This window comes from Staurois parvus, unplaced genomic scaffold, assembly GCF_062004578.1.
Source record: "Staurois parvus isolate SC_StPar_1 unplaced genomic scaffold, SC_StPar_1.0 ptg000155l, whole genome shotgun sequence".
NCBI lineage: Eukaryota > Metazoa > Chordata > Amphibia > Anura > Ranidae > Staurois > Staurois parvus.
Window position 1 is genome coordinate 20904380 of NW_028317951.1, and position 13168 is coordinate 20917547.

The 13168-nt window shown below is 43.6% G+C and overlaps 1 protein-coding gene across 1 annotated transcript in view; it reads left to right on the forward strand.

Moving 5' to 3' along the window:
* Window positions 1–13168, forward strand: part of NAALADL2 (N-acetylated alpha-linked acidic dipeptidase like 2) — a 578047-nt gene that overhangs the window by 157663 nt on the left and 407216 nt on the right. The window contains exon 4 of the mRNA XM_089675680.1: window positions 12269–12409. Coding sequence (XP_089531806.1) covers window positions 12269–12409 — 141 coding nt within the window. The remainder of the gene's footprint in view (window positions 1–12268; window positions 12410–13168) is intronic.

The following is a 13168-nucleotide window of genomic DNA, read 5'->3' on the forward strand; positions in this document are numbered from 1 at the left end:
GGGAAACTTTGCTCTGATGGATAACAGCCACTGATAGCTCACAAGTAAGAACTTCTATACGGCCCTGGAATGTGTACTTCTGTGCGGGACACCCCATCTCTGTGCAGACACCCTTTCTCTATATGGGACACCCCGTCTCTGTGGGGGTCACCCCTTCCCTGTGCAGGACAGCCGATCTCTGTGTGGGACACCCCTTCTCTGTGCAGGGACACCCCATCTGTGTGCAGGTACACCCCATCTCTGTGCTGAAAACTGCTTCTCTGTGAGGGACACCCCTTCTCTGTGCTGGACACCCCATCTCTGTGCTGGACACCCCTTCTCTGTCCCGCACACTCCTTCTCTGTATGGGACACCCCATCTCTGTGCCTGACACCCCATCTCTGTACCTGACACCCATCTCTGTGTAGGACAGCCCATCTCTGTATGAGACACATCTCTGTGCGGGACAGCTCATCTTTGTGCAGAACACCCTTATCTGTGTGGGACACCCCGTTTCGGTGCCGTACATCCTATCTCTGTGCGGGACACCCCTTCCCTGTGCGGGACACCCCATCTCTGTGTGGGACACCCCATCTCTGTGTGGGACACCCCATCTCTGTGTGGGACACCCCTTCTCTGTGCAGGACACCCATCTCTGTGTGGGACACCCCTTCTCTGTGCCAGACACCCCTTCTCTGTGCAGGACACCCCTTCTCTGTGCTGGACACCCCTTCTCTGTGCCGAACACCCCATCTCTGTGCAGGACACCCTTCTCTGTGTGGAACACCATCTCTGTGCCAGACACCCCTTCTCTGTGCAGGACACCCCATCTCTGTGCGGGACACCCCTTCTCTGTGCTTAACACCCCTTCTCTGTGCAGGTACACCCCATCTCTGTGCTGAACACTCCTTCTCTGTGCCGGACACCCCATCTCTGTGCCGGACACCCCTTCTCAGTCCCAGACACCCCTTCTCTGTCCCAGACACCACTTCTCTGTGCAGGACACCCCTTCTCTGTGCAGGACACCCCTTCTCTGTGTGGGACACCCCATCTCTGTGCCTGACACCCCATCTCTGTACCTGACACCCATCTCTGTGCAGGACAGGCCATCTCTGTACAAGACACATCTTCTCTGTGCGGGACAGCCCATCTTTGTGCAGAACACCCCTTCTCTGTGTGGGACACCCCATCTCTGTGCCGTACATCCTATCTCTGTGTGGGACACCCCTTCTCTGTGTGGGACACCCCTTCCCTGTGTGGGACACCCCTTCTCTGTGTGGGACAGCCCATCTTTGTGCAGAACACCCCTTCTCTGTGTGGGACACCCCATCTCTGTGCCGTACATCCTATCTCTGTGTGGGACACCCCTTCTCTGTGTGGGACACCCCTTCCCTGTGTGGGACACCCCTTCTCTGTGTGGGACACCGCATCTCAGTGTGGGACACCCCTTCTTTGTGCCAGACACCCCATCTCTGTGCAGGACACCCTTCTCTGTGTGGGACACCTAATCTCTGTGCTTTATGGGGATACTGACTTCATTTTCCAGCAGGACTTGGCACTCGCCCACACTGCCAAAAGCACCAAAACCTGGTTCAATGACCATGGGATTACTGTGCTTGATTGGCCAGCAAACTCGCCTGACCTGAAACCCATAGAGAATCTATGGGGCATTGCCAAGAGAAAGATGAGAGACATAAGACTGAACAATGCAGAAGAGCTGAAGGCCGCTATTGAAGCATCCTGGTCTTCCATAACACCTCAGCAGTGCCACAGGCTGATAGCTTCCATGCCAAGCCACATTGAGGCAGTAATTGCTGCAAAAGGGGCCCAAAGCAAGTACTGAGTACATATGCATGCTTTATTCTTTTCAGAGGTCCGATATTGTTCTATGTACGTACAATCCTTGTTTTATTGATTGCATTTAATATTCTAATTTTCTGAGATTGTGGATTTGGGGTTTTCATGAGCTGTAAACCATAATCATCACAATTATGACAAATCACGGCTTGCACTATCTTGCTTTGCATGTAATGAGTCTATCTCATATATTAGTTTCACCTTTTAAGTTGCATTACTGAAATAAATGAACGTTTGCAAGATATTCTAATTTTTTGAGTTTCACCTGTATATGTAAATGCCACAGTGCCTTGCCAAGGCTCCTCTGTATACTATGGTCCTAACTCTAAAGTTTTGAGAGTTTCCAATTTGGAGCACATGTAGCAGTGAATAAATTAAAGACAAGCTTGCCTAGATGAGTGAAGAATCTGACAGGTGCTTTGTGGGGATAAAAGAATTCCAACTCCACCTCACCTCTGTCCAGTGGGTCTAGGAGTGAATCCAGAGAAGACCACCATGGGAGAGGGAAAAAGGAGAAGAGTCAGATTCTTGAAGCCAGGTCTTAGCAACAGAAAGTAGATTAGGTAGTTAGTAATAAAATGGCCATGGACAGAGGTAAGTTTATTATATACAGAGTGAATATTCCAAAGGGTGCATGCGAATAGTATGTGGATTCAGAATTAGCAGGAGTTGATTATTGCAGTAATAATGAGAGGACAGAAATGAGGATGTATATATTCCGTATATATATATATATATATATATATATATATATATGTATAGTTATCGGGTAGAGAAGAGGAGTGAAGGAAAGAGAGTTTAAGGAGAGAGGACATAACTGTGAAAAGGAGAGCTAGAGAGTGCATGTTACAGAATGGAATAAAGAAATAAGTAATGAATTAAAAATTTTATATAATATAAAATAATAGAGAATGAAATAAAATGAAAAAAGCCTTTAAAAATACAGCCACCATGTCCAAGGATTGTTAAGCTGATATATATATTGGTTTTTGTGTTTGAGTTTAATACTACTTTAACCACTTCAAGTCCAAACACTTTCACCCCCTTCCAGTCTAATCCAATTTTCAGCTTTCAGCACTGTTTGAATAACACGGTCATGCAACACAGTACCCATATGAAATTTTTATAATTTTTTCATATAAATAGAGCTTTCTTTTGATGGTATTTAATCACCGCTGTTTTTTTTTTTAATTTTTGCTATATATAAATGAAAAAATATTGAAAATTTTGTAAATAAATGTTTACTTCATTTTTGTTATATAATTTTGCAATTAAATAATTTTTCTTCATACATGTAGGCCAAAGTGTAGTCTGCTGCATTTTTGGGGGTAAAAATAACCCAAAACATGTATATTATTTCATCTGTGTAAGCGTTATAGAGTCTACAAACTATAGGATATATATCTGAAAATTGATCAGTTGAGATCCTAAAATGCTGGATGTTGGTAAGACGTATGGCAGTGATCAGGACACTGGTATGGGGTATGGCAGCGATCAGGATGTTGGTATTGTGGGGATCAGGGCACTGGTATGGTGTATAATGGAGATCAGGATGCTGGTGTGGGATATGGCGGTGATAAGGTTGCTAGTGTGGGGTATGGTGGTGATAAGGATGCTGGTATGGCATATGGGGGTGATCAGAACACTGGTATGGGGTATGGCAGTGATTAGGATGCTGATATGACATGTGGAGTGATCAGAATGCTGGTATTGGGGTGATCAAGATGCTGGTATGCAGTATGGCATTGTTCAGGGCACTGGTATGGCATATGGCAGTGATCATGGCAATAGTATGGGGCATGGCAGTGATCAAGGCTCTGGAATGGTGGTGATCAGGACATTGGTATGGTGTATGGTTGTGGGTTTGTGAGCACTGGGACAGGTGACAGGGGCTGGCTGCATTCTCTATTATTTTAATACTGGGGCAGTGATCAGGAACACTGGGGTGGTTGGCACTGCAGTCTATGAGTGCACAGGCAGCCTGATAGGCTGCTGTACACTCACAGGCTGCAGCATCGGTTATCTTTGCTCTCACAGTGAGGGCAGAGAGAACCAATCTTTACTTTCTATTATTTGATTGTACACAGCAATCACATGGTAAAAGACCATGTGATCGCCCAGACGCAGTGGTATTGTGATCTGCTTTGTCCAGAGTGACACACGGACTACCGGGTTCCTGGGTGCACACTCTGTGATCTGCACAGGAGCCGCTGTTGCTGCCTGGCATACAGGTACGTTAGCCTGCATTGGCGCAAGTTCATGTGTGCCATTTAAAGGCAATGGCAGACAGGATGCGGGTAAACATGGGCATGCACAACATGGTCATCATATCCAGTGCAAAGCTTCAAAGTCTTCATCTAACAAATAATATTATACATTTATCCAAACTGTACATATACAATTTGATTGCCACTCTGGAAGTAATCAGAGAATTCAGGAGGTGCAATAAAACCCCATGTAAAGGCCTTGCTCACAGAAGACAGACTTTCACTGTTTAGGCATTCTTTAGAGCCCAGCTCCACATTTCTTCTGGGTTTATAAAGTTCATCCATTCATCAGCCAACCAAATTCAGCAGTGGTACTTGAGTGGCCAGTACATAGAACTTAAAGAGTGTCCTACCTCACTACATGGACATTATCTAGGGCCCAATCCTGCATAAAGGCCACCTGGAGTACATGATACTTACCTTCTTGTACCTGGCCACTCTAAACTGAGAAAACCTCACCTGCAACATGGATTAATGAGAGAATGGTGGTCAATTTCAAGGACAATGAAAACTTTGTTGTTACACCTGAGACCAATCGGAAAGGCTCAGAAATTAAAATGTAACTTGTTTTTCAACGGTGCATACATTTGTACATTTAGACTATGGACATAGGGATAAATTGTGCTAGGTGGGGGCGATGGAAGGTTTATCCAGGGCTGGTGCTTCCACTAAGCAAACTAGGTGGCCACCTAGGGCGCACTGCCACCTATGGGTGCTTGGGTGCAGCACAGGCCAGCATTCTCTCTGTGTGGGACGCCGCCACGTCATGAATGATCCTTCAGCTGAGAGGAGGGGCAGCAGAGGGGAGGAAGAAAGGACAGAGGAAGATTCCAGATGTCTGGGGTCAGTGTAGTAGCTGAATTGCCACTCCTTCTAGTGTTCCTCTCAGACTCAGTCCTTTACTGCAAGTCGTCTGGTGTCTGTTGATCACTGTGGAGTTCCAGCCCTTCTCTTTCCATTCATCAGCAGAGGTGGAGCTGCGCCTGCATAGGAAGGTAATGTCTGACTCTGATGTCTCGTGTCTGTATGAGTGTGACCTGGCCAGCCAGACATCCGTCACATGTGCAATGTGTCAATAAGCGATGATATCATCGCAATCCCACAGCCTGCTCTTCTAGTGCCTGCTGGACCTGTTGATCTGTGTCAGTGGTTGGTGCTGATCTGTGTGGGATTGCTCAGTGCAGCTGCCTGATTTCACGGCATTTTATCTCCCCCAATTGCCTGGGGAATTCCAGCCCGGGATCTGTCAGAGTGTGGATCCATCATCCTCCACTCACTGCAACTGTCACCCTGCCAATACCAGCCACAGATACAGTTTGTCTGTGACACTGATTTTGTCTTTATTATTGGTGCTGGTGGCATCTTTTGGCACTTATTTTTGCCAATTAAAAGAAATTGAGCAGTTTCATGTTTTTTGATTTAATATTTTCTACTATTTTTAAAAAAAAGTATTTTTTGAGGGGGAGCACATGTGGCTGCACTTGCCTAGAGCGCAAATAGTCTGGCACTGGCCCTGGGTTTACCAGCAGATGTTCTTCTAGGAAAGGAAGGGTTGGATAGGCTTCCAAATATTAATCATTTTTTTCATTCAACCAGTGGGTTGAACAAAAAAAAATTAAAAATGACCCGATTCCCCAAAGCCACACATTCGATGCAGATGGGAGAATCTCTTGAACTCTGAAGGCAGGGAACCTTCCCTGGCAGCACTGATAGTTCAATAAAAGTCAGACAGGCTGGTTTTACAAATGTTAATCTGTAGACCGACTTCTGAACAACCAGCCTGCTTATACATGGATGAAAATTATCCAGACAAATTTTGATCCATGGATGGCCACCCTTACTGTAATGTCATGTGATTGCCTTTAACTTGCTTATAAACAAACCATTTCTTTGGAAAGGGTTGTAAGAGAGCATGATTTATATAAATGATTTTATATTGTGTTTTTTAAGTGTTGCTAAGGCCATTGCAGTGTTTTGGGTAATCATTTGCTCTAATGGTGTTTTACCTGGTAGGGGGAAGGTTGTATATGTGCCCTAAACATTTGAATAGGTTTCTGTCCTACACACAGGGGATCTACCTGTGGAATGTAAATGACTAGAGGGGGGTAGTGTGTGTGCTGGGAAGTGATTCAGAAAAGAAACCTCATGTGTAGACTAAGTTTGTCCTGGCAACAACACAGATGAGGAATGTGTTCTTTGATCATCAGATGAGTGTTTGTGGATAAATATGGATTTTTAGACCTGGAATCTCATGCCTGTTAATGATCCAAGATAATGCCAAAAATAGTGGATAGGGGGAATAGCAGCATTGAAGATGGCATTACTTCCCAAACTATTGTAGACCTTTAGAACACTCTCCATCCACATAACATTATACTGTATATCCTACACTCAATTCAGCAAACTTTCTTGAAGATCATATAGAGTGACTCCAGATTAGGTGCCTCACAAAAAATGGTATTCCAACTAAAAACCAAAGGGTTCTTGGCTGTCCCATGTTATTTATTATTATCTGGCTGTGCAGATGATCCCCCTTCCCAGTCTTCTACCATGCAATCACAAACACTCCACTGTGGATTAGTAAGCCTGCCAGATAGTACTACTAGGCATAGACACTGTATTATGAAACCTAAGGTCTTACACATTCACATAACATATCCCTTACTCAAACATTCCTTAATATCATGGGATCCTGTTAAATATTCAGGTAAACTGCTTTCCCCTCACACTGTGGCCATTATTTGCAACCTTTCCTTCCTGCTGGGGATTGAGGAGTCACATAGGTTTGCCTGGTGGATTAAAAAAGGCATACATAGGGTTTTATCAGGTTTTCTCAGCTGCCTCCTATTGCACTCCACACCATGCCCTATCCTCAGTGATACTTTATTTCCTTACCTCCACATTAAATGTATGTACTGAGTAAATATCCACTCTCAGGCAAATTGCAGTTGCAACCATCCTGCATGACAAAGTCACCAAATTTAGAAAGATGAGATTAAGTTCTGTATTCCCCAATTTACTCCACCAATACCCTACCTACTATTTAAGGCTTATGTCTGAAAAGGGAAAATGACTTCATGCTCAGTGGCTCCTGTTCCTACTACAGTTCCAGCTACAGTTCGCAGTAGTCCCCCCTCCCCAAACACACACAGTTCAGTGTGTTTTGAGAGGTTTTTTTTCTTGGGAGAGTGCATGTGATCAGCACAGGGCCAACCAGCACTGTCCAGAAGGAGGTCAGGGGTTTTGCATCCTCCTAGAGAATAAAAAAACTCCTGCAAGCTTTAACCAGTGCTCTAACTGCTGATGAGAAAAGGTATTTAGCAGTTTATATTTACTAAAATAATTGCACTTCCATGTTCTGTGTACTGTGGGAGACCAGATATAGAGAATGCAGGGTTCTGGGTTTAGTAACATTTAGTAACATTTTAAGCTTAGTTATTTCTAGCTTAGAATTCTCTTTTATTTTTTCCATTCTAAATGCCCTGCTTTCCTTCTCTTAGATGCCCAGGAAGATGTTTTTCCAACAGTAGGTTGTTAGAACCATGAGGATGTGAGTTACATTGTATTGCATGCAACTAGTCCCATTGAGGATATGCACTGGTATTTAAAGTGCATACAGCATACATTCACACTACATCATCAGAGAGTGGCAAGCCAGCATGCAAACTAGCACTTAGTAAATCAGAATTAAACATGTAACCTGCATGAAGTTTGCATGTTCTCCCTGTGCCTGCGTGGATTTCCTTCTGGTGCTCCGGTTTCCTCCCACACTCCAAAGACATGCTGGTAGGTTAATTGGCTCCTGTCTAAATTGTCCCTAGTATGTGTATGTATGAATGTGAGTTAGGGACCTTAGATTGTACACCCCTTTCAGAATGAAACAAGTAAGATACAGAGAAAACAGTTAATGGTTTAATTAGGACAACTATTTGCTTACACTAATTTAGCTGAAAGAGACCCTTTTGCTACATTCATATAAACAAAAATCTTCTCATAAAATTATATGTGCATCTAATAATATTTAGCTGTAAAATCCTTCCTTATGTACACATCCAAAAGCTTTGAGACTGCTGCTGGAAGCTGCCATTTTGGATATGATGTCAGCAGCCCCAGGAAACTCAAGTGACACACTATGGTATTCACCTTTATACCTCCATCAGATACCTAAAAGAATAGGTAGAGATGTGACGGTAGGGGAAGAGATACTGGGCCAGCATGGACAGTAATTAGACATTAACAGAAGAAAAATTCTATGTCATGCAAGGATGGAGAAGACTGTGCTGGGGAGTTGGCTCTCATGAAATAGCCAAACTTTCTTACAAGTTCAAAAGCACAGTGAATTAAATACTTCAATACCGGGCACTTACAGTTGTGACCAAAATTATTCAACCCCCAATGCTGTAAAGGGGTTTAGGGACTATAGTGTACATTTGGAATTGTATTCAGAATCAAATCCTACAAGGACGTTGTAACTACCCAAATGCAACTAAAATGACATCAATTGTTTATGTAATACAGTAGTAAATGGTTCTTATGTGGTTTCTTCATTGCCACAATTATTCAACCCCTTAAAGACTACCACTCTGAAGAACAGAGGTTCATACAGGTGCTTTCCATCAGGTATTGAAAACACCTGTGGATGTCACCGAGCAGCAATCAAGCATAATAAGCACCAATTAGGCAGCTTTAAAATGACTGTGATACTCAGCTCCTTCTAGACATTTACTGGTGTGGTTACAAACATGGTGAAGGCAAGAGAATGGTCCAGGAAGACAAGAGAAGAGGTGATTTCTCTTCACAGGAAGGGCAATGGCTATAAGAAGATTGCAAAGATGTTAAACATACCAAGAGACACCTTAGGAAGCATCATTCGCAAATTCAAGGCAAAGGGCACTGTTGAAACGCTACCTGGTCGTGGCAGAAAGAAGATGCTGACTTCGACTGCTGTGCGCTACCTGAAGCGTAGAGTGGAGAGAAGTCCCCGTGTGACTGCTGAGGAACTGAGAAAAGATTTGTCAGATGTGGGTACAGAAGTTTCAGCCCAGACAATAAGACGCACACTGCGTAATGAAGGCCTCCGTGCCAGAACTCCCAGGCGTACCCCCTTGCTGTCTCCAAAGAATAAGAAGAGTCGACTGCAGTATGCCAAAAGCCATGTGGACAAACCACAAAAGTTGTGGGATAGTGTTCTGTGGACTGATGAAACAAAATTAGAACTGTTTGGGCCCATGGATCAACGCTATGTTTGGAGGAGGAAGAACAAGGCCTATGATGAAAAGAACACCTTGCCTACTGTGAAGCATGGTGGAGGGTCAATCATGCTTTGGGGCTGTTTTGCTTCTGCAGGTACAGGGAAGCTTCAGCGTGTGCAAGGTACCATGAATTCTCTTCAGTACCAGGAGATATTGGATGGAAACGTGATGCAGTCCGTCACACACCTGAGGCTTGGGAGACGTTGGACCTTTCAACAGGACAATGATCCCAAGCATACCTCCAAGTCCACTAGAGCATGGTTGCAGAGGAAAGGCTGGAACATTTTGGAGTGGCCATCGCAGTCACCAGACTTAAATCCGATTGAGAACCTCTGGTGGGACTTAAAGAAAGCAGTTGCAGTGCGCAAGCCTAAGAATGTGACTGAACTGGAGGCCTTTGCCCATGAAGAATGGGCGAAGATACCCGTAGATCGCTGCAAGACACTTGTGTCAAGCTATGCTTCACGTTTAAAAGCTGTTATAACTGTAAAAGGATGCTGTACTAAGTACTAAGATTGAATGTCACTTGGGGGTTGAATAAAACTGATAATGCTGTGAGCACAGAAAAGACATTTGTGGTTATTTCATTATAACTGTTATGTTATATTTGTCTGACCTACAAGTGCCTCTTTAATGTAAATGTAAGCAAGATGACTGAATGATCAAAAGCAATGTCAAACTGGCCAAAACACTCAATTTCAGTGGGGGTTGAATAATTTTGGTCACAACTGTATATCTCTTTCCTGCCCAGACCAATTTTCAGCTTTCAGCGCTGTTGTACTTTGAATGACAATTGCGCGTTCATGCAACACTGTACCCATATGAAATTTTTATAATTTTTTTCAAATAGAGCTTTCTTTTGGTGGTATTTAATCACCACTGAGTTTTTTATTTTTTGATACATACATGACAGGAAGTCATGTAGTTGTATACAATTGACTGATCTGCTGTGATTGGTCAAAAAGTCACATGACACTGGCAACATGACACTGTAGTGATATGTCATTGGCTGTGTCTCATGGACACAGCTGGTGACAGATCTCGCTGCTGCTCAGCCCTGCAGCCACGTGAGCGGCTCGTTTTGACAAGACGTCATATAACGCCCAGTCACAACGGCGAGTGTCCCGCTCGGCCGTTAATCTGCTATAGGCTGGGCGAGAAGGTGTTAAAACTAAGCTCCACCCAAAAGGGGAAGTTCTGCTTTAAGGACTGCTCCCCCGCTCCCCATTAAGGATTGGCACCTTTGGGGGGCGGGGGGAGCGGGTATCCGAATTTGACAGGTACCCGCTCCCACTTCCGGTCCGATCACCTAGGTGATCGGAAATGGAAGGTGTTCTCCCTCCCTGTAGTCTTTTGGGACACGTGACAGGTCCCAGAAGACTACAGGACCATTCATGAAGCGCAGCGCTACTTGCGCATGCGCAGTGGGTACCTGGCTGTGAAGCCGCAAGTTATCAATGCTGGGTTCCCACACTGAAGATGCCGGTCTCCTGAAATACAGGACGGATGGTGAGGGACAGGTAAGTGGCTGTTTTTTAAAAGTCAGCAGCTACAGTTTTTGTAGCTGCTAACTTATATTTTGACCGGGTGAGTGGAACTCCACTTTAAGGGCTAGGTTCACCTTTTGAAAAAAAAAAATAAATGCTCATTTTTTTTCTAGTGAGCCTGCAGAGCATAGCACCTGCAATTAGCAGATTGCAGGTGTAATCACAGGCTCCTGCAGACTCTTGGGGTAGCTGTCTGCCTGTACCTTCGATACTGGCAGGCAGTTACTTGAGAGCAGGAAGATCAATGAACTACTGTATGAGAGCACTCAAAAACACCCTCGTCGTTCATGGAGAACTACAAGCCATCATCCGCAATGGCTGACAATCAGGGGCGGACTGACCATTTGGAAACTCGGGCACTGCCCGAGGGCCCGGGGTCAGTAGAGGACCCCATGAGATGCCCCTGGTACCTTTTTCATAGGCTTTTTTTAGTTTGGGCAAGGACACAGGGGCCCCATGATCCCCTATTGCCCGGGGGCCCCATGAGTTGTCAGTCCGCCCCTGCTGATGATATTTGTGGTCTATCCATTCACAAGAAACTGTGAATAAATGATGTGGCCATAGGGGTGGAGCCCTGCTGTTTTTCAATTGTGATAGCAGGTGTCATAAGGAGGGGGGGATTGAAGGGAGAGGTTGCAGATATTGGAATATGTGACATTTTCCAAAGGTGAACATATCCTTTAAAAAACAATTACAAAACTCTGAATGCTGCAATTAGGCAGAAAAAGATCATGTTTTGGGCTTTAAATACTGTGTCCCTGTTGAGAAGACTTTTATGTCAGATTTTAAATGATGTCGGTGCCCCCACAAAGCAGATCTTACTTCTGTTCCTGTTCTGTCCAACACCCATCACTCAGACAGGTCAACTTTTCCTCATGGGGACGCAAACAGGCTAGAAATCTCACCCACACTATAAAAATGTGTTTTCAATGTTCTTTTGTCCCGACTGAGGGATTTCCTCTCACTTTCTGTTCTGTCTGATTACCTGCGAGTGGGGAGATTTTTCTTGATCTGACCTAAATTGGCAGGAAACAATATTCTAAATATGAATATAAACAACAAATCAATGTTGGCAAACAAATATACTAGAGTTGTGCTTTAAGCAGTATACATCAGACTCAGTAAAATAATGAAAAAAAAACTTTAACCTACCACAATATCTATTAAATGTGCATATAAAAAAAAATGTGATTAAGAGATAAACATGTCCTCTGACTAGACAGCATTACAACAGAAGAGCTGTAAATTCTTTTTTATTAAACAATATGCTAATACACGAATTTAGCTATAACACAGATGCTCTCTTGTTCTCACAAGAACAGATGATGATCTAAATAAGTAATCTATGTACGTTCCTTCCATCTAGATGGCAACTCGTGGGAAATTAAGCCAAATGTGACATCACTGCTGGTACAGCCTGTTACTATTTCACTGTTGAGAAGACTGTTTTCATTGACTGATAGTACAGTGGCGGGGAGGTGTCTTCCCATCAAAGTGCCCAAAACAGGTAATTTGCATTTTAAAGGATTTTTTTTTTAAATCCTATAGTATATAATTCTATCGTTGTATTTAAATTATTAATATTTTATTAACATGAAAATATGGCAACCTGCAGGTGTTCTGTGTACCACTTGTTTCATGGCTGTGTGATTGGTTCACTGCTTTTATCATATGTTCGCACTAAAATACAAGTCACAATATAGCCATACCCTACAACAGGAGTTTATATTTTGGCGTAATACCTTTCCATTTAGAAACCCATTTGTTAAATGGCCTAGTGAAACAAACAGAACAGAGCAAGGGGGTTTTCAAAAATTCTTACAAAGTATAGAGTTAATTTAGGATTTTGCTTTCTGAACACAACTGTAGTTGCATTTATTTTTTTTTTAATCAATAAATATGTTTATTATTTGTGATAAACCTGCTTGCTGACATGTATATTGCAAACAGGATTTATGATTTGGCAGTGATCCTGATTTACTAAAGAAAATATGCATGTGCTGTTTCACGGAGGTGCCTCCAAAACCATTTGAACAACCAAGGCATTCTCTCTGCATTTACTAAAGGCAGGTGATGTTCACAGAGTTGCACATATCTATGTAAATGTTAATACAGCTAATTCACTAACAAATGTGGTTTGCTAAGCAGCATATACTCCCAAATCCGAATGTATGCCAGCAGGGGCGGACTGACAACTCATGGGGCCCCCGGGCAATAGGGGATCCTGGGGTCCCTGTGTCCTTGCCCAAACTCAAAAAAGCCTATG